The 22,041-nt window shown below is 42.3% G+C and overlaps 1 protein-coding gene across 1 annotated transcript; it reads right to left on the bottom strand.

Annotated features, from left to right (window-relative positions):
• Positions 1-253: 253 nt before the first annotated feature.
• Positions 254-19,613, bottom strand: LOC119619994 (ras suppressor protein 1-like). The gene is made up of 6 exons (XM_073019524.1): positions 19,563-19,613; positions 12,106-12,248; positions 2,824-2,942; positions 877-959; positions 496-610; positions 254-294 (listed from the first exon to the last, which is right to left on the bottom strand). The coding sequence occupies exons 1-6, from the start codon at positions 19,611-19,613 to the stop codon at positions 254-256; spliced, it is 552 nt and encodes a 183-aa protein (XP_072875625.1).
• Between the last annotated feature and the right edge of the window lie 2,428 nt (positions 19,614-22,041).

The raw sequence follows: 22,041 nt of genomic DNA, 5'->3' as shown, positions 1-22,041 counted from the left end.
GGGAAATTCACGACCAGCAGAGGTATCAACATCTTCAAGTAGCCGTAACAACTACTTTAATTTTTTGGTAAAAGTTTTTCCAGGTCAATAAAAAATTAAGGGGTTAAAAAGTAAGAGTGATACTTAGATAAAATTATCAATAACAACCAAGACCCAGAAAGCTTACCCAGCTAGTCAATGAGGAACCACGGATAAGGCTCTTACTACTAACCCCATGCTTTTCCCACTGCATCATGCGGGGAGTTGAGCAGGGTCATCTTTCATCAGCAGTATCTAAGACATGGGACACTACAGCTGCAGAACACAGCATAGGAGAAGGTCAAACTTATAACAGCTGAACTCTGGTCAATGACACATGGTTCTCAAATGATGAGAACTGGGTGTCTAGGTGGGGAGTAGTTGCCAAGAAGAAGAGAGAGGTTGTTCAGAATTGCTACATTAGGATAATTGTTATTCATGAAACCCAGAACTAAGTTCATTCATCAGCAACCTTACCTAGTTCTGGGGGCAGAGCGGCGAGGCATTTCCCCTGAATGTGGACCTCTTTAAGCTGGGTAAGCTCCCCGATTTCCTTAGGCAGTGAGATCAGGTTGTTATCCCTATTGTTGAGCTAAATAGAAGAAAACAAGGAGTTGTCAACACATTTTCACTTTAAAAGGTGCTCCACAGAAACTCTCATCCTCCTCCATGTCCTCTCTTCTACTAAAACTCAGTCTTTTCCATTTATTTACAAGTGCCGGTAGATAATCAAGAAACACTATCAGGAGTAGTGGTTTATTCCTGCAAAACAAACCTTACTCCTGCTCAAATTGACTTGATTCTACCCCTAAAAGGCTGCAGCAGTGAATTGATTTTCTAAGAATTTAGATAACTTACTGTCTGCATCTTTGTGAGCTTCCCAATATCTGGTGGCAGGATTTCAAAATTGTTGTCACTTAGATAGAGTACACACAGGGTGGCTGCAAATTAAACAGCAATATATAAACAGGGTGGCAGGGAACCCAACCATTTGAGGTCTGATCAATACGAGGGAGTCAGCTTTGATTAATAACGCTGGCTTGGTGAAAAGCCTTTGACATACCTAGGGCTCCCAATGATAGCAAGCAGGTCGAGCTAAGATTTACTGGCTTATCGTGCATCCGGTGTGTCCAGGAAAACATCTATATCCAAGAGGACTGACGCAATTAACAATGTGGGCACTAGCATTTTGGGGCACAGAGTTTTAACACATTTTGAAAACAGATTGCTATTTTTCTCATAGATTACTTTTGATTCACATTTATATCTCCATTTGCATCCAACGTAAAACAAAGGAAACTACTGTGCCACTTTTATGGTTACCTAGGGCAAAAAGGTTCTTTCAAGTGAATACAACTATGTTAAAATAGACCTTTTCCTATGTAAATAGCACTGTGTTAAAAATTAATGAAAGGCTTTCTGGCGATGGAGGCTATAACCATAGCTCATCAGTTCCATAATCTGACTAATTATTACTGGTTGTTTCTACAGCCTTAAGGACAAAAGTAAATGAAGACAAAGGGGCTAAAATAATGGCATGAAGTTAACAGAGTAAATCCTAACTTAAGCAGAATATCAGTAGTCAGAAATTTGTTCACAATTATTACACAAAGATAATATGATTCCAAACTACTGAAGGCTAAAATTCTAAAGCATCTGTTTATCCTCAACCAAAAAAACTGATTATAATTAGGTGTATGTTTTGTTTATCAGTATTTATTTATTTCTTATAGATAAGAATCTTGCTCTGTCACCTAGACTGGAGTGCAGGGGTCACTGCAGCCTCAAATTCCTGGCCTCAAGCCATCTTCCTACCTTGGCCTCCCAATTACCTAAGATTACAGGCACATGCTACTAATTTAATTTACATGGTTAATTTTTAGATTTTTATTTCTAGAGACAGGGTCTCTCTATGTTGCCTAGGCTGGTCCTACACTCCCAGCCTCAAGTGAACTTTGGAGCTCAGACTCCAGAACTGTACGTTAATATAACATAATAAAAACAGGTGCTCCACCACCCAAGAAAATATTTTACAGTTGGCTTCATGTGCTTGAGAAAGTCATAGAGAGATAATGTACATAAGGTAAAAAGTGAAATTTTAGAGACCAGCTCAGAAAATTCAGATTTTCTGAATGCCATATAAGTTACTAATTGAAGAAATAGAACACTCATTTAAAAGAAGCAAACCTTGTCTGAAATAGTGCATGAGTTCCCAGAAGAAATCACTTTTTTAATTTTCAAAAGCATCTTCAGCAAGAAATTTGTTGGCATATAAAAGAATAAAGTGTGGCCAGTAATTTCTTAATGCCTATGTACTAGATAAATAGGTCAATAAGAGTACTTTTAAAAGGCTGAAGATAAGAATCCTAGCTGGAAATTTAAAAAATTTGGTTAGTAATTTACTAATAAATATTTTTATAAATAATTGATTGTGACATCCTGGGCAAATATCGCACAAAGAATTAATACCAACATGGGAGGGTACCTTTTATTGGCATGCTATTTAAAAAGAAAGTCAAGTCTCTTAGCTAAATGTGATGCTTGATCTCATTTCGGTACATAATCTCTCTCAGAATGTTAATATGACATTACTAAGTCCACTTCAGCCCAATGGTGTCACATAATGATATATCAAATGTACATACTGCTGAGCTACAAAGGAATATTCAAAAGGAGTCTCTAAAGTAAAAAATATCTCTGTCCAGTAATTTCTCTTGGAGTTTATTTAGGTCCTGGCAAATACATTTCACTCTTAGAACGCAAAGTAGAGTGTTCAGGAGATTTATAGAACTGAAAGTTTCTTACTCAGGTAGAAGAAGTTTCCAGGAAGACAATTTTCGTTCAAGTTGTTGTAAGTCAAGTCCAGAACCTCAAAAGCTGGCAGGGAGCTGAAGCCTCGTGGCAAAGTGTTCAGCCTGTTCATGCTGTTGCAGGGGGACAAAAATCTACATCAGGACACCAAAGACACATTTATACAGATTATCAAAGGCACCTCTGTTTCACAGGCTGAAAGTGTAAGACAGTGCCATGATCCTACAGTCACTTTATACTTTATTTTTATTTTTTATTTTTTTGAGATAGGGCCTTGCTCTGTTGCCCAGGCTGGAGTGCAGTGGCATGATCTCAGCTCACTGCAGCCTTCACCTCCCCAGGCTCAAGTGACCCTTTCACTTCAGCTTCCCAAGTAGCTGGGACCATAGGCACACACCATCACACCCCACTAATGTTGATATTTTTTGCAGAGATGGGTTTTTGCCAGGTTGCCCAGGTTGGTCTCAAACTCCTGAGCTCGAGCCATTCTCCCACCTCGGCCTCCCAGAATGCTGGGAGTATAGGCATAAGCCACCAAGTCCATCCTTTTTTTTTTTAATTAAAAAAAGAATTTATTTAAAATTTACATTGACAAGTGAAGATTGTACATACCTATGGTGTACAACATGATACTTCTGATATATGTATAATCCATCATGGAATGGCTTAAATCACACTATTTAATATACACATTGCCTTGTATCATATGCTTGTCATTTTTTTTGTCTTTTGTGGTGAGAATACTTAAAATTCACTCTCTTAGCAATTTTCAAGTATACCACATATTGTTATTGACTGCAGTCACCATGACGTACAATCCATCTCTTGAATGTACTTCTCCTGTCTAACTAAAATTTCGTGTCCTTTGGTTAACATTTCTGCAATTCCCCTCTCCCTCCAGCCTCTGGTAACTATTTTATTCCCTGTTTCAATGAGGTTTACCTTTTTACATTCCACATATAAATGAGAGGATGTGGTATGTTGTCCTATTTAGACTAATAAGTTTAGTCAGAGAGCTTATATATTCCTGAAACATTTGAAAATTTCTTAGTTGTCATTTTTCTCCAATGGCAAAATTTAATCACTGTTTTACAGAAAAACTCAAACCATCACAAAATATCTGTCCTTGTAAAGAAAAATTTCCTTATGAATGTAGTGATAATATCTCAAACTATACACATTGAAGCTTTGTAGTTTTCAGACTTTTGCTTTATTTCATTTCCTTTATTCCTTTTAGAAGGGATAATCATTTTTTTTTTTTCCTACAACTGCTAACACTCAAAGTTATCTTCAATTTGAATGGTGATGGCCAGGGTTTGGAGGGAGGGGCAATGCAGAGATGTTTTTTAATGGGTGTAGGATTCAGGTTTGCAAGATGAGAACATTCTGGAGATTGGCTGAACAACAATGTGAATACGCTTAACACCATTGAACTGTATACTACAAAGACAGTACATTTTTGTTTGTTTTTTATTTTTTTGAGATGGAGTCTCACTCTGTTGCCCAGGCTGGAGTGCAGTGGTGAGATCTCAACTCACTGCAACCTCTGCCTCCCCAGTTCAAGCGATTCTCCCACCTCAGCCTCCTGAATAACTGGGACTACAGGCACGTGCCACCAAGCCCAGCTAATTTTTGCATTTTTAGTAGTGAAGGGTTTCACCATGTTGACCAGGATGGTCTTGATCTCTTGACCTCGTGATCTACCTGCCTTGGCCTCCCAAAGTACTGGGATTACAGGCGTGAGCCACTGCATCCGGCCAGACAGTATATTTTATGTGTATTTTATCATAACTTAAACATTTTTTAAATCATACAATTGACCCTTGAGCAGCATGGGTTTGAACTGCCTGGGTCTAATGACACATGGATATTTTTCTTCTGCCTCTGCTACTCTCCTGAGACAGCAAGACCAACCCTCCTCTTCCTTCTCAGCCCACTCAACATGAAAAAGAGGATGAAGACCTTTAAGATGATCCAGTTCCACTTAAAGAACAGTAAATGCACTTTGTTTTCCTTATGGCTTTCCTAATAACATTTTCTTTTCTCTAGCTTACTTTATTGTAAGAATGCAGAATAGAGGCGGCTGGGCGTGGTGGCTCACACCTGTAATCCCAGCACTTTGGGAGGCCAAGGAGGATGGATCCCAAGGTCAGGAGATCGAGACCATCCTGGCTAACATGGTGAAACCCCGTCTCTACTAAAAATATAAAAAATTAGCTGGGTGTGTTGGTGGGCACCTGTAGTCCTGGCTACTCGGGAGGCTGAGGCATGAGAATGGCGTGAACCCGGGAGGCAGAGCTTGCAGTGAGCTGAGATCGTGCCACTGTAGTCCAACCTCGGTGACAGAGCGAGACTCTGTCTCAAAAAAAAAAAAAAAAAAAAAAAAATGCAGAATAGAATAATAGAATACATATAACACACAAAATATGTGTTAATCGACATTTATGTTTTGGTAAGGCTTCCTGTCAACTGTAGGCTATTAGTAATTAAGTTTGTTCAGGATCAAAAGCTATGCGTGGATTTTTGACTGCATGGGGGGTCAGTGTGTTGCTTCCTCAAGCCACGTGTTGTTCAAGGGTCAATTGTGTGTGGGTGTGTGTGTGGGTGTGTGTAGTGTGTGTGGGTGTATGTGGTGTTGTGTGTAGTGTTATGTGTGTGTGTACGGGGGTGTTATGTGTGGTGTGTGGAGGGTGTGCTGTGTGTGTGGTGTGTGCAGGGGATGTGGTGTGTGTGTGGTGTGTGTGGGTGGGTGTGGGGTGTGTGTGCAGTGTGGTGTGTGTGTGGAGGGTGTGGTGGTGTGTGTGGTATGTGTGTGGTGTGTGTGTGTGGGGTATGGATGTGGTATGGTGTGGTATGTGTATGGGGTGTGTGTAGGGGTGTAGTGGTATGTGTGTTTATGCAGTATGTGTGTGTGGTGTGTGTGAGGGTGTGTGTGCGTGTTTGTGTCTGCATGTTTCCAGTGAAATCTAAGGAAATTTTTTTCTTTTTTAAAATCATACTTTAAGTCCTAGGGTACATGTGCACAACATGCAGGTTTGTTACATAGGTATATATGTGCCATGTTGGTTGGCGGCACCCATCAACTCATCATTTACATTAGGTATTTCTCCTAATGCTATCCCTCCCCTATCCCCCCACTCCCCAACAGGCCCCAGTGTGTGACGTTAAGGGATGTTTTTTCTACACTATCTTTTATCCTTTTCTTTAAGCCCCTTATTTTTCTCAATGCAGTTCCCTTTGAGCATGCTTAAAAGCCAATTAAAAAAAAAACTTTAATAAAAGTTGACAGGTATTGAAAGGTGGAAGGGACTGTGACAATAAAAATCATTCCAGTCATCGATGCTTCTCATAACAGATCAAGCTCAGTCCAGTCCTACCAAGCGGGCCTCACCAGAAACAGCTGACAGCAGAGGGGGAAACCAAAATGGAAATGTGGGTTCCCCATCTCAGGAAGAAAATGTCCCAGACAGACTACACCCAGCAAAACTAGCTTCACGACTATCTATTGCCATGACAGCAACAATGAACATTCTCCATGAAGTCACAATTTGTGAAGCACATTATGGCAAGTACTTCGCTTGTTCACTAAAACTACCTTGTAATACAGGCAAGATGGAGCTTGTAATTAATGCCATCTTGAGATGAAAAAACAGCTTAAGAGAGAGTAAGGAGCAAAGACTTCAGAAGTGGGTGACATGTGTCTGGAAGCACCCTGTACCTCACGGAGGCCAAAGCCACTCCAGACCCTTGGGCTCCTATGCAAGGATTCTGAGAAGAAGTGCAAGTCAGAGACAGCAAGGGAGATAGAGAAGCATACACTAGGTGCTTCTGTCTTTAAACACTGCTTTAAGTTATCCGTTTTTGAAAACTGCTGATTCCTTAACATTTTTCTCTGCAAATAAAGAAATACACTTTTGCAATATTAGGTACAGGAAATCCACAGTTAAACAGGCTTTAGAGGGAAGAGGCATCTCACTTGAGAGAGAGCTCCCATTCAATCTCCAGCCCAGAGCAAGCCTGGAGCCCCTCCACCTCTTGGTGGCAAGAATCTACTTAATCAAAGGTTCCTTTTTCCTTTGAGTGACAAAACAATACCTACAACGTGTAAGGAACACAGCAGAGTCCCACGTGCAGCTGACAGCAGTATGTAACAGTAGTAGGCACACCACCCTGGGGGGCAGAAAGGAAGTCCTTAAACAAATGCTGAAACTTCAGAAGAGCTAGCAACAGCCCCAGCTACAAACGGGGCAAGGAACTGCAGAGACTTCTGGCCGCCTCTTCAGAGGCCAGACCATGTGCACGGTGACCTGTTGGCATCTTTCTGCAGAATGAAGGCTGGAACATGCTGGCTGTTCCCCTTCCCCCCAGCAGGTGCTAACATCCTTCTCCATCCATCCACATTTCCACATGTAGGAATTCCATGTTCAGGGCCCCACTCTGACACTGCTAGCAATCAAGGTTTCCATGAGAGGTTACAGGGGGAGTAGGAACAGAATGGAGCTTTAAGGTAGGAGACAGCTAGGTGAGGAGTCTGGCTCCAGCACTTGCCAGCTGCGTGACCTTGACCAAGTTACTCAGCTTCTCTGAGACCGAATTTCCTCAAGTATAAAATAAGGCTGATAACATCTTCAGGGCAGGATCACTGGGAGGGTGAGAGAGAAAGTATGTGAAGCACCCAACACATGATCCATGGTTCACACGTGGCTTCTCATGAAAGGAGAGCCGTTGCTAGAATTATTTTTTAAAAGATTTGAGAGAAAATTTTGAATCAGCCCTAAGCGAGCAAGCTCACCTCATGACAAGCCACTTGGGATGGTCTGAATATCAAGTGTGGTTTTACCATTTGTGCCACGCTTGCTTAATCTCAGGTGACTTCAGGTGTTGAAACATAAAGCTTCATAGGGCTCAGCTATGCCAATTGGTATCAATTCTTTGTTTGCATGGGAAGATTTTTCAAATGCGTGTTGGAAGTGGGCAAATATCTGCATATGATGGAGAAATTTATAAAACCAGGGTGTCTAAGGCTATTCAACATCTGTTTTCCTTTTCTTCTAAAGCCCCAGAAAGGTCTGTACAGACTCCTTTTCAGAGCAGTTTCTTCTCTGCAGGTTGTCTTGAGTACCTCCAGCTTCAATAAAACCTTCTTGGCTAAAGGCACTAATTTTCTCAACTCTACAGTGACCTACTCACAGTTATCAAAAATAAATATTAAAAAAATCTAGGCTGAGCCCGGTGACTCACATCTGTAATTCTAGCACTTTGGGAGGCCAACACAGGCAGATTGCTTGAGCTCAGGAGCTCAAGACCAGCCTGGGCAACATGGCAAAACCCCATCTCTACAAAAAAGACTACAAAAATTAGCCAGGTGAGTTGGCACCTACCTGTGGTCCCAGCTACTCAGGAGGCTGAGGTGGGAGGATCACTTGAGTCCAGGAGGCATAGGTAGCAGTGAGCGGAGATCACGCCACTGCACTCCAACCTGGGAGACAGAGCGAGACCCTGTCTCAATAAATAAATAAATAAATAAATAAATAATCCAAATCCATAAGTACCCCACATGGTACTTAATAAAAACTTCTATGTGTTCATGAGACAAGCTCTAGCAACAAACGAGGTCAAACGTTATTTCTGAATAGTTGGGCACAGTGGTCCTGCTAAGTTATCCTAGAAATAATCATCAGCATGGGAACATGTGTGGTTTCACATTTTTTGGAAAATAACTCTAGGAAATAAGCTGTATTTAAGCAATTAAGAATAGAAATAAACTTTCTTTTATTTATTCAGGTGGCCTAAAATTATCTCATGTCTTACAACCAACAGAGTAAACTGCAAATAGTATATAAAACTTTGAAAGCAAATTCTTATTGAGGGTGCCTTTTGGATTACGCATACAAGTGGCTTGCCTGCTCCATTTTGTGATCTCCTGTGTGTATGCTTTCTTTCACCCTGGCTCCTTAGAATAAGGAGTCCTCCCTATAACTTGCCTTACTGTGTGAACATAATTCTTCATGCCATTTGAGGACAGAGGCATCCTTTAGTGAAACCCATCTTAGCTCCTTTCCCTAAGAACTGGGAGGTTTTCTTCAAACTTTGACGACTCTATCTATGCAGCTACGTAATTAAATACAAAAAGCTTTACACAATCAATAAAACAATGACAGCCAAAAGTGTAAACAACTCCAAAGAGAACAAGAAGGCAACTAAGATGCATTCATTGAAAAAGAAAAGTTTAGGGCTGGGTACAGTGGCTCATGCCTATAATCCCAGAACTTTGGGAGGCCAAGGCGAGTGGATCACCTGAGGTCAGGAGTTCGAGACCAGACTGACCAAGATGGTAAAATGGCATCTCTACTAAAAATACAAAAGTAGCTGGATGTGGTGGTGCGTGCCTGTAATCCCAGCTACTTGGGAGGCTGAGGCAGGAGAATCGCTTGAACCCAGGAGGTAGAGGTTGCAGTGAGCTGAGATCGTATCATTGCACTGGAGCCTGGGCAAGAAGAGCAAAACTCTGTCCCCAAAATAAACACACACACACACACACACACACACACACACACACACACACAAAACAAAACAAGAAAACCGGAAAAGAAAAAGAAAAGTTTACAGCTCTGTCCTACGGTGCCTCAAACCAAACAGAACAAAACGTGAGCTTATTATTTTCTTCACAAACCTGTCTCCATCTGTTCTATTTTTCAGCTGTCCAACACAGAAACGTAGGTATCATTCCATCCCATCAGTTACTGTCTGTCAATGTTACCACCTGTATAGTTTTCATATAAAATCCCTCCCTGCCTCCACTGTCACTGTCCTAGTTCACATGGGACATGAAGCTCATGTTCTTACTGGTCTCCTAACCTCTAGTTTCCCTCCCTCCACCCTCTTCTCCACACTGATCTTTTGTAGGAAAATCTGACCATATCTCATATCCACTACTCGGCTATGCAAATTTCTCAATTGTCAGCACGATAAAATTGGAGCTCGTTTATTTATTTATTTATGTATTTATTTTTGAGATGTAGTATCACTCTGTCACGTAGGCTGGAGTACGACCACAGCTCACTGAAGCCTCTGCCTCCTAGGTTCAAACGATTCTCCTGCCTCAACCTCCTGGATAGAATAGCTGGGATCATAGGTGCACGCCACCACACTTAGTTAATTTTTGTATTTTTAGTAGAGATGAGGTTTCACCATCTTGAGGAGGCTGTTCTTGAACTCCTGGCCTCAGCTGACCCACCAGCCTCAGCCTCCCAAAGTGCTGGGACTACAGGCATGAGCCACCATGCCCTGGAGGAGCTTGTTTATTTAGCCCAGAGGCCTTTCATTAGCACTTTTGACTCCCTGTCATTATTATAAACATTTATTTGTTTATGATTGGTTTCCTCAACTGCAATGGAAGCTCCATCAGGGCTGGATGGCCAGTAGCTAGAACCACGCCTGGTACACACTGGGAACTTAGTAAATCCTCATTCACTGAACAGCAGATATCCAGGATTCCCTGTCTAGCCTGACCTCTGACCTTACAGCTGCCTGCCTCACACATTATACTCAACAGTGCCAAAAAACCGACAATTCCTAGGCCCCAGGCAGGCAGTGCTGTGAGCGTTTAAATATGTCATTTGCGACTAGGCGTGGTAGCTCACGTCTGTAATCCCAGCACTTTGGGATGTCACATGGGTGGATCACGAGGTCAAGAGATCGATTGAGACCATCCTGGCCAACATGGTAACACCCCGTCTATACTAAAAACACAAAAATTAGCTGGGCATGGTGGCGTGCGCCTGTAGTCCCAGCTACACGAGAGGCTGAGGCAGGACAATTGCTTGAACCTGGGAGGCAGAGGTTGCAGTGAGCCAAGATCACATTACTGCACTCCAGCCTGGCGACAAAGTAAGACTCCATCTCATAAAATACATAAATAAATTTTTAAAAAGGCAAATATCTGGCCAGCATCTATTGCCACTCCACATCAATCACTAACTTAACCAGAGCATTTAGTGGCTAAAATTTAATGAATATACGACTTTGCACAGAGACTTAAGCATGAGTGGGCAGTTTCATCTAACAGTTGTGCCAATGAAGATGGAATTCTGATGCCGCAGTTCCGATTTGGGTCTATGGATGTGTTGGTCTGTTCTCCCATTGCTATAAAGGAATGCCTGAGGCTGGGTAACTTACAAGAAAAGAGGTTTAACTGACTCATGGTTCTACCAGCTGTATAAGAAGCATGGCAGCCGCTGCTTGTGGGGAAGCCTCAGGGAGCTTTTACTCATGGTGGAAGGCAATGCAGGAGCCTGTGTATTACATGGCAGGAGAAGGATAGCACGAGGGGTCTTGCAATAACTCACTCACTATCATAAGGACACTACCAAGAGGGGATGGTGCTAAACCATTCATGAGAGCTCCACCCCCCATGATCTAATCACCTCCCACCAGGCCACACCTCCAACACTGGAGATTACAATTCCACATGAGATTTGGTGGGGACACAGATCCAAACCATATCAATGGAGTCTTGATGGAGCCTTTAGACCCATAACCTATGGGGTTCTCTTCCCAGCTTGGCCATTAACCTCAGGGGTGACCAGAACCCAGTCCCTTAGCCCCTTTGAAAAGGCTTGGCTTCCTCTGTATAAAATGAAAGCACTAAAACTTGCCCTCCCTACCTCACAAATGTTGAGAGGATCAAGTGCTGCAAAGCAATACATGAAGACAGGTTATCATTATTATTATTTACTGCTACCTGGTTCTGCAACCTCAGTTGAATCAAAACTCCTCTCTTCACCTTGGCATAAAGAAAGACAGAATTGTCACCTCTCAACTACAGAGAAGAATTGCAAAAATGAATGAAGCAACATTAGGGAATACATTCTTCCCTCCATGGCATGAAGGTGCTTTGTAAACCATTCCTATTTAACACAGAGAGAAAAAAAATCAACCATATTACAACTTGTCTGCCAGTTCATGCTAGGCAAGTAAGTCCCTTCTTGGTCAAGAGAACTGAGATAAAATTTTACTGGACACAAAATACAGTAAAAATGTAACCTCCTTATTATGCCAACTATTAGCTTCTCAATTAGCTCTCAAATATTCACTAATGTAGGCCACTGAAAGGATATATTAAAACAATAAAACTTTTTTTAAAGCCCAAAACACAAAAAGAAATTAGAAATCCTCTTCTGTGCAATGATATAAATGGAATTCCTCCCCTGGCCCTACCCAGAACGCCCCTTCCACTCTCTTCCTCTCCATCCTTTCCCCTCCACTGATACTCACCCAAGGTTCAGGTGTTTGAGTTTTTGATGGCTGCTGATCTGTGTGGGCAGCTCCTTGATCTGGTTATTTAAAAAGCTGAGCACTTCCAAATTCTTCAGTTCTGCTATGTTTGGTGGTACCACCATGGAAACATAAATGTGAATCTGGGAACAGAACTCCTAGCAAGGGATGGCAGCAGCACATTTTGCTTTTCTTCAAAGCAAAGAAAGATATAACTCCAAAAGGACCATTGAATTCACCTATCAGTCTTACTTATTTTTTATGGGTTTTTCATAAGCAATCGCTCACTTCTGAGTGGCCGCTGAAATGCTTTTTCGTGTATCATTAGCTAAGTGCTTGGCATAGTTTGTTTCAGATGGACAATGAAGAGGGAAACAGAGCAAAAATGCACAAAAGAGAATTTGTGTACCATAGCAGCCTATAAAATTGAATATTACGAAGCATACATACTTATAGTTGTCGTATAGGATCTTTTAAGTGCAATTGTTTTTTTCCTTTTGGTTTTCTTGCATTGCCACCAGAAGAAAGACAGCAACCTCCAAATCCCTTCCTGGGTGACGTACATTGAAGCTGTTTAAATAACCCAGTATCTGAAGAGCTGTCCTCTTAACATTGCATTATATTAGCTCAATTTTAAATAATGAAATATTCGACCTCCCTAGTTTCTGATTTTGGCCTCTGGAGTAATGTATCTTGATCAACACCACACACACATATAGACACACACACATACATACACATACACACACACAAAGGTTACATCAGATTAGCAACAGATCGATATACTGTTATTATATAGAAATAAAAAAGTCAACTCAGCAGCATGCTATGAATACTAGTATGCAGATCAAAGGTGAAAATCAACCACTGGGGACCTGAAAGTTTCCTCCTTCCTTAGTGTGTGTATGTGTGTGTGTGTGTGTGTGTGTGTGTGTGTATATTTATATGTGTGTGTGTGTATATGTGTGTGTGTGTGTGTATATATATTTATACTTGAAAATACAAATGTAAAAGCCAAAGACATCTTTATCTCAAAAGCACAAACTATAAATTGGCAGCAGAAGGACTTTCCATAGGCTGTAATTCATCTATCCCATTTGCTATTCAATCATTCTTCAAACATTTGTATGGCGATAAGCTTGGCCATGGTTCATGTAAACTCTGATACCAAGACTATCCAGGTAACTAAAAACATGAACAGGGGCCTGGAGCCCAGCCCGAAAAAGTGTGATATCTCATATCAGTCAGGTTTACTTCCCATCCCATCTGCTTCCTCCAGGGGTGCCCCAGGAGGCTGGAAAACCAACCTGCTTGCCTGCAGTCAGACCAAAGTGCCTGCAGGGCTCATTAACTTCTTTTTGGCTGGAAGCACCTCCACTTTGCTGGACAGGCTGGAGAAACCAGAGTCCATCTGATTTCTGGACTGACACAGCCCCTCCCTGAGCAACAGCTTTACTCCTAAAAGGACATGTATCTATGACCATTGGCTACATCTGCAACACGCATGAGCCACCTGGCACTGCAGTTGATGCACATTCACAAAATCAACGATCAATCAGCTCAAGAACAGCTTCCCTCAACCAGCCAGCAGCCCACAAACTATCTCCCCTCCACATGAAGAATCAAAATCAACTACTTAAGTTATAACAATTGCATTTCAATTCTGTTGAATTGAGTAAGGAAGATTCTGTTCTATGATCTAAAATTAATAATTCCACAACCAACAGCTTAAGCATTTTAGGAGTTACACAATAATAATTAGCAGGGTGTGTTCTGGGGCTGGGCTATCTGATGGACAGCCACTAGCTATATGCAGCTATTTGAATTTAAACCCAGATTAATCAAAATTAAATTAAACGATGAATGCTATTATTTGGTCACAGCAGCCACATTTCAAGAGCTCAACAGACACATGTGGTGTCTAGTGGTTCCACTACTGCATGGCAGGGATACTGACCCTTTCCATCACCACAGAACGTTCTATTAGACAGCCCTGCTCTATGGCAGTGGGTCTCAAACCACAGAGACATCAGAATCACCAGAGGGCTTGCTGAAACACAGATGGAGGGGTATCTCGGAGTTTCTGATTTGGTAAGTTTGGGGTAAAGCCTGAGAATCTGAATTTCCAGCAACTTCTCAGGGGTTGCTGATGTTGCTGCTTTGGAAACCATATTTTGGTTCAGAAAACTTAATTCATTGGCAGCATCAGGATAATCAATCCAACACATATGTCCCTTACCCTGTGCAATAATGTGATGAGTATAATAATCAATCTTATCCAAATGAAGATGCCTATTGAGCTGGGGGATTGACAAGAATGAAACACATGATACTCTAGATAGCTAATACGTTCAATGTGGGTGCCACAAGCAAACACTTTCTAGTCAACTTCTGCTTCCCCACACAGGATTTTATGCTAAGATCAGTATTGCTTAAGATGGATAACTCCAGATTTCATGCCTATGCTGTGGATGGAAAGCATCATGTGTTCAGAGCAGCTTCTGGCTTCCTGGCAGCCGTGGGTGTGCGTTAGCATGGTGCAGGGTCTAGTGCTGCCCTTCTGGAGCTGAAGAGAACCTGGCTGTCGCTGGTAACCATATGACTCTGAAGACCAAAGTGTGACCCCCTGACCCTCCCGTGGGCTGCACCCAAGCAGAGCTCCCATCCTTATGTTTTTGTGTGGTGCCTGCTGCTCCCAGAGTCTGCCACTCCTTACAGCTTTGTGTCTTTGCCTCAAGGGCCACAAGATGCTTTTGCTCAAAAAGCGCCCCAATCAGCTGCACCCAAGCTGGTCTGTCTGTGCCATCACTACCACCCAGCATCCTGCCGTTAGGGCTCAGTGTTTTGAAGTATAGCAGGTGACATTTCTTTGCATGACCACCCTTGGTCACTATGAATTTGCCACTGAGTGACTTAATTCAGTGTGCTAGGGAATTCAAGGCTTTTTCCTCTGGAAAGCACTTTATATGCAAAAAAAAAAAAAAAAAAAAAAAAAAGGTCATTTGTAGTTACAGTGATTAATTACCTTTGTTTTCTGGCCAAAAACACAAGGTGGATAATGAACTTATTACATATTACCATAAGAGTTTGAAGTTCAAAAGTATACTAATGATAACTGGCTTCACAGATTTTATGGGATTTCACCCAAAGCAGCTATTAAAGGAGTGAATTACAGTCGTTCTAAGTTATTTAAACATAAAGTTTATGAAACAGTGAAATTCTCATTTAGAAGGTTCTACATGTTCCTCAAGGTAAACATAAAATATCAAAATATCTGAGCATCTACCCGAAAAAGGCCAACAAATAATAGCTTTATAAGTAACAAAGTTCTCCAAATATTATTAGCTTTATAAATAACAAAGGTAATGCTGCTTTCAGTGAATAAACAACAAGTATTTACTGAGAACCTGTGCCCCGAAAGCACATGCTCACTCTATCCTAGTATGAGCCGCCTCAGGATTCTATAGCCTAAGTCACTTTAGTAAACAAAAAAAATCCCTGGCTTAACTCACTGCAACACAATGGTCCTACTCTTTCAGCAGCAATGTGAAAAATCAATTACATGAAAAGTAGAGGAAAAAGTATAAGCAATTAATAAGGTAGATTTTAAAGTATAAAGCCAAACATGCAAAAATATATGTTCCTGAGCTATAAAAGGTGTGTATGCATAACCAAACAAATCTCCTAAAAAACTGACAAGCATAGATTTCTTCTCCTCCGAGGATATAAAAATTAATTTCTGAATCTTGTGTTAACTTCCAAAGCATCTTCAGGAGGACATATGAACTCTGAATTCTTGCAGGAACACCGCTTCTAAATTGACTCCAGTTCTGATGCGCTACCCCTCCAGCAAAGCCGTACTTGAATAAAGAGCTTTAATTGGGGAGCTGGGAGGGAGAAGCAGCACCGAGAGGAAAGGAAATGGCATTCAATGGCATTCAGTGGCATGGGGAGGAAGTGACACCCAGCGAAGGGTAAGAAAAGGAAGGGTAGGAAAATTGCCCAGGAAATTCCAAAACACTGGGAAGAGAGAGAAAGAGAATATGAAAAAAAACTTCAACCCATCAATGGAGAAAAACAAGCTCAGTGTTATAAAAGGAGTGATCTAGGCTCTTTTATGTGAGTACATGTCTTTATTATGTATAATATATATGAATGTATATCTACATGTAAGCCTCGATTATTAGCATTATGTGGTAGACAGTAAGCAAGTCACATTCTATCTTGCACTCTTACACACACACATAAAAAGCATGTTTTGCCATTAGTTTCTGTCTTCTTTTACAATTAAGAATTAATCTAGCTGGGCGCAGTGGCTCACACTTGTAATCCCAGCACTTTGGGAAGAAGCTGAGGTGGGTGGGTTACTTGAGCCCAGGAGTTTCAGAACAGCCTGGCCAACGGGGCAAAATACCACCTCTACAAAAAATTAGCTTGGCATGGTGGTGCATGCCTGTAGTCCCAGCTACTCAGGAGTCTAAGGTGGAAAGATCACTTGAACCTGGAGGTTAAGGCTGCAGTGAGCTGAGATTGTGCCACTGCACCAGCCTGGGCAACAAAGAAAGACGCTGTCTCAAAACAAAAACAAAAACAAAAACAAAACAAAACAAAACAAAAAACCAAAAGGGAATTAATCCAATAAGAGGACAAAACTGGACTGCTTCTCTTTGTACTGGACCTTATCTTTAGGGTCGCTGCATGAGGAGGGCAGGAAGGGGAGGGAAAGGAAGAGGCCCAGGGCTAGGAAAATCCACCAAATCCACATGGGAGCTTTGATCTTTCCCTCTGAACTAACACAACTATGGCTTTTAACCTTAGGAACTGTCCCTGTTCTTCTACTGGAATGAGTAAGGATCCAGAGCCACAGGAACACTTCGTCCATGGTGCTCCTAGATTGACCTGATGGGACATCTCAAGTGCACACACACATCACTTGCAGAGACAGCAGGGGACATGGTGGAGCAGCCACTTGGAAGCCGTGCAGAAAGCTCTATCTTTCCCTCCTTCTGGTCATTTAACCACTTTACACCTGTTTCCTTCACGTGATACAGAGTGAGGGTTCAACAAATTTGCTCTTTCCCTTTCATCTCCTTCTGAAGTTGTTACATAGGTGTTGTTCTTGATGGTCCCGCAGGCTGTGGGGTGCTTTGTATTTCTTTCCACACAGGACTGGTTCAGTTGGATGAAAAGGAGGGCTTCACAGAGAAAGATGAGCATTCATCTCAACTTTCTGAAGGATGAGCAAAATTCAGAGAGAGGGGTAGGAACTTCAGATTTTAGAAAAAATCAGGTGACTAGAACAAAGAATACTTAGGCAGGGGGAAAAAAAAGCTAAAGAAATAGCAAAAAATTAGACAAAAGAGGGTTCAGACTGAAAACAGCAAAATGCAAGGTCAATGAATTGGTTAACTGGTTATCAATTGTATTCAAGTGGTTTTGGCCTAAGAAGCTAAAGAAGAAAACGAAAAATGGAAATGGGAAAGGTATTCCCTTTAAAAAAATCTGCATGTGCCCACACCATGTTCCATTCAAGCCTGGGAGCTACAGGATTACAAATTCTTATTTAACCAAATGTAAATTTAAGCAGATTAATAAGGAGGCACTTAGCAACATTTTTAAAGAAGCCATCAAGAATGAGTTCTGTGATGCATTAAAAATCATCTAAAGTTTCATACAAATTTCCAAGAAGCATCTCCTTTAAGAAATAGCATCACTAGACCAAGGCAGACAGATTGCTTGAGTCCAGGAGTTCAAGACCAACCTGGCCAACATGGTGAAAGCCATCTCTACTAAAAACAAAAACTAGCTGGGCATGGTGATGCACGCCTGTAGTCCCAGCTACTAGGGAGCCTGAGGCAGAAGAATCGCTTGAACCTGGGAGATGGAGATTGCAGTGAGCTGAAATCGTGCCACTGCCTTCCAACCTGGGTGACAGAGTAAGACCCTGTCTCAAAAAAAAAAAAAAAAAAAAAAAAAATTGCATCACTATGTTCACACTGCCTGCAAACATATTAGTGATATCTTTACCCAACTCTGGAATTTCTAAATCTGAGCTACATGGACCTCTAAAGAATTCATGGATGAACACAATGGGATCCATAAGCCTGCTGAAATTAGAACCATCACATGCACTTCTCTACGGATCAGGGTTGTAGTTTTCACTCTATTATTTTAAAAAGTCAGTGACTTAAGAAAAGTTAAGAAGGCCAAGCACAGTGGCTCACAGTGGCCTGTAACTCCAATACTTTGGGAGGCCAAGGAACGAGGATCACTTGAGCCCAGGAGATCGAGTCCAGCCTGGGGAAATTAGCCAGGCATGGTGGTGCACATCCATCTGGGAAGCTTGCTTGAGCCCAGGAGTTTCAGGTTACAGAAAGCTAGGATCATGCCATTGTACTCCAGCCTGGGTGATAAAGACACTATCTCTAAAAAATAAAAACATAAAAAAAGAGAAGAGATGTTCTAGAAGAATGCATGTACCTAAGTATCGCACTTCTTAGTGTATCTTCTCTAACATCCTGCACACATACTCACATGTACACACACACCAAGTTATTTACGAGAGAGTGCATCAACTGAAAACCTATGTATAATATTTTGCTATTACATCAATTCTGTTTGACAGACATTCTATCATCAATAGCAAAAGAAACCTTTTTCAGGATCAGCCACGAACATGGGCTAATTAGGAGTTGCAAAGTGACAGACTTACACTCCCTCGTCTTATTTTCTCCACAGCCTGCCACCGTTCTGAAGTTCTCACGCTTGCAAGGGTTCCTTTTAAAAATATACGGTTGAAGAATTAGCGTGTTAGCTAGCTTCCACTTAGCACAGAACAGGACCTCAAGAAAAAGGATTCTGGAACAGGTACATTTTGGTCGGTGGGGCTGAGAACAAAGAGAATGGGGGCAGGGGGTGGCCACAGTCTACAAGCTGAGGTTGATAAGATGCCATCAGGCGGACACTTCTTTGACTTCACCCACTGGTCTTGGGTTGCACTGCTTCTGGGTCCCTGGGTCAACAGATCCTGCCATGGGAGGATCTCAGGAGCTCACTCACTAAAGCCAAAAATAGCAACATATGCCCAATTGCAAGAGATTTCTGCTACTCTCCCTTCTGCCACCCTCCACCCTATCAAATGAAGAGAACATTCCATGCTCATAGATAGGAAAAATCAATATTGCTAAAATGGCCATACTTCTCCAAATTTACAGATTAAATGCTATTCAGTGCATTGAATGTTATAACCCAGATTCTAACCCTGTGCCATGTGTAAGTGGCCAGTGTGGAAGAACTCAGATATGCTCCTTAAAAAATACTGAGGTCGAAATAATACCACACATCTACATCTTTGACAAACCTGACAAAAACAAGAAATGGGGAAAGGATTCCCTATTTAATAAATGGTGCTGGGAAAGTAGAAAGCTGAAACTGGATTCTTTCCTTACTCCTTATACAAATATTAATTCAAGATGGATTAGAGACCTAAATGTTAGACCTAAAACCATAAAAACCCTAGAAGAAAACCTAGGTAATACCATTCAGGACATAGGCATGGACAAGGACTTCATGTCTAAAACACCAAAAGCAACGGCAACAAAAGCCATAATTGACAAATGGGATCTAATGAAACTAAAGAGCTTCTGCACTGCAAAAGGAACTACCATCAGAGTGAACAGCCAACCTACAGAATGGGAGAAATTTTTTGCAATCTACTCATCTGACAAAGGGCTAATATCCAGAATCTACAAAGAACTCAAACAAATGTACAAGAAAAAAACAACCCAATCAAAAAGTGGGCAAAGGATATGAACAGACACTTCTCAAAAGAAGATTTATACAGCCAACAGACACATGAAAAAATGCTCATCATAACTGGCCACCAGAGAAATGCAAATCAAAACCACAATGAGATACCATCTCACACCAGTTAGAATGGCAATCATTAAAAAGTCAGGAAACAACAGGTGCTGCAGTGGATGTGGAGAAATAGGAACACTTTTACACTGTTGGTGGGACTGTAAACTAGTTCAATAATTGTGGAAAACAGTGTAGCGATTCCTCAAGGATCTAGAACTAGAAATACCATTTGACCCAGCCATCCCATTACTGGGTATATACCCAAATGATTATAAATCATGCTGCTATAAAGACACATGCACACGTATGTTTATTGTGGCACTATTCACAATAGCAAAGACTTGGAACCAAACCAAATGTCCATCAGTGACAGACTAGATTAAGAAAATGTGGCACATACACACCATGGAATACTATGCAGCCATAAAAAAGGATGAGTTCGTGTCCTGTGTAGGGACATGGATGCAGCTGGAAACCATCATTCTCAGCAAACTATGTCAAGAACAGAAAACCAAACACCACATGTTCTCACTCATAGGTGAGAATTGAACAATGAGATCACTTGGACACAGGAAGGGGACCATCACACTCTGGGACCTATTGTGGCGAGGGGGTAAGGGGAGGAATAGCATTAGGAGATATACCTAATGTAAATGATGAGTTGATGGGTGCAGCACACCAACATGGCACAAGTATACATACGTAACAAACCTGCACATTGTGCTCATGTACCCTAGAACTTAAAGTATTAAAAAAAAAAACCACTGAGGTCTCAGGACAGGTATAGTGGCTCATGTCTGGAATCCTAGTGTGTCCACAGTTCGTGGGTTCTTAGTCTCGCTGACTTAAAGAATGAAGCCAAGGACCCTCGAGATGAGTGTTACAGTTCTTAAAGATAGTGTGTCCAGAGTTTGTTCTTTCAGATGTTCAGACGTGTCCAGAGTTTCTTCCTTCTAGCGGGTTCGTGGTCTCACTGACTTCAGGAGTGAAACCGCAGACCTTCACCGTGAGTGTTACAGTTCATAAAGGTTGCGCTTCGGGAGTTATTTGTTCCTCCCGTCTGGAGTTGTTCGTTCCTGCTGATGGGTTCCTTGTCTTGCTGGCTTCAGGAGTGAACCTGCAGATCTTCACAGTGAGTGTTACAGTTCTCAAAGGGGGCACGGACCCAGAGTCAGCAACAGCAAGATTTACTGTGAAGAGCAAAAGAACAAAGCCACCACTGCTTAGAAGAGGACCTCCTCAGGTTGCCACAGCTGGCTTGGGTGGCCTGCTTTTAGTCCTTTATCTGGCCCCACCCACATCCTACTGATTGGTCCATTTTGCAGAGAGTTGATTAGTCCATTTTGACAGAGTGCTGATTGGTGTGTTTACAAACCTTTAGCTAGACACAGAGTGCTGATTGGTGCGTTTACAATCCTTTAGCTAGACACAAAAGTTCTCCAAGTCCCTCATCCGATTAGCTACACACAGAGCTCTGATTGGTGTGTTTACAATCCTTTAGCAAGTCACAAAAGTTCTCCAAGTCCCCACCTGTCCCAGAAGCCCAGCCGGCTTCACGTCTCACTGGCACTTGCTTGGGGACTTTGCAGTACCTAGCCCCAGCAGCCCAGAGGGAGCTCATCCCAGACAATCAAGAGGAAAACAAGGGAAGCGCGGAAGAGAGGGAGACCTGGTATGTATCATGGCCAAGGATCCCGCAAAGAGGGAACGGCGGTCCACGCATGGGATTCAGCCTTCGATCAAGTCCAGCAGGTGCTGGCTGGCCGCACTGAGTGTGGGTCTTGCGGAGCCGGCGCCCACCGGGAACCCGGGCTGGGCCGCGAGAGCCGCGCGCAGCCCGGGCTCCCGCCCGCGCGTCTCCCTCCACACCTCCCCTGAGCAGAGGGAGCCGGCTCTGGCCTTGGCCAGCCCCTGAGAGGGGCCCCCACAGCGCAGCGGCGGGCTGAAGGGCTCCTAGAGCGGGGCCAGAGCGGATGCCGAGACCGAGGAGGCGCCGAGAGTGAGCTAGGGTTGCTAGCACGTTGTCACCTCTCACTAGCACTTTGGGAGGCCGAGGTGGGTTCTCTGGAGTTGGAG

The sequence above is a fragment of the Chlorocebus sabaeus genome, chromosome 9 (genome assembly GCF_047675955.1).
Source record: "Chlorocebus sabaeus isolate Y175 chromosome 9, mChlSab1.0.hap1, whole genome shotgun sequence".
Taxonomy (NCBI): Eukaryota; Metazoa; Chordata; class Mammalia; order Primates; family Cercopithecidae; genus Chlorocebus; species Chlorocebus sabaeus.
This window is presented reverse-complemented; position numbering and strand designations above follow the sequence as displayed.

Bases quoted from the DNA above. Each gene is read 5' to 3' on its own strand.
- LOC119619994 (XM_073019524.1), bottom strand. From the start codon at position 19,613: ATGGTTTTAGGTCTAACATTTAGGTCTCTAATCCATCTTGAATTAATA. The intron at 2,943-12,105 runs GTGAGTATCAGT...CCCCTGCAACAG, and splicing joins CTCAAACACCTGAACCTTGG to CATGAACAGGCTGAACACTT. The intron at 960-2,823 runs GTAAGAAACTTT...TTTAATTTGCAG, and splicing joins TGGAAACTTCTTCTACCTGA to CCACCCTGTGTGTACTCTAT.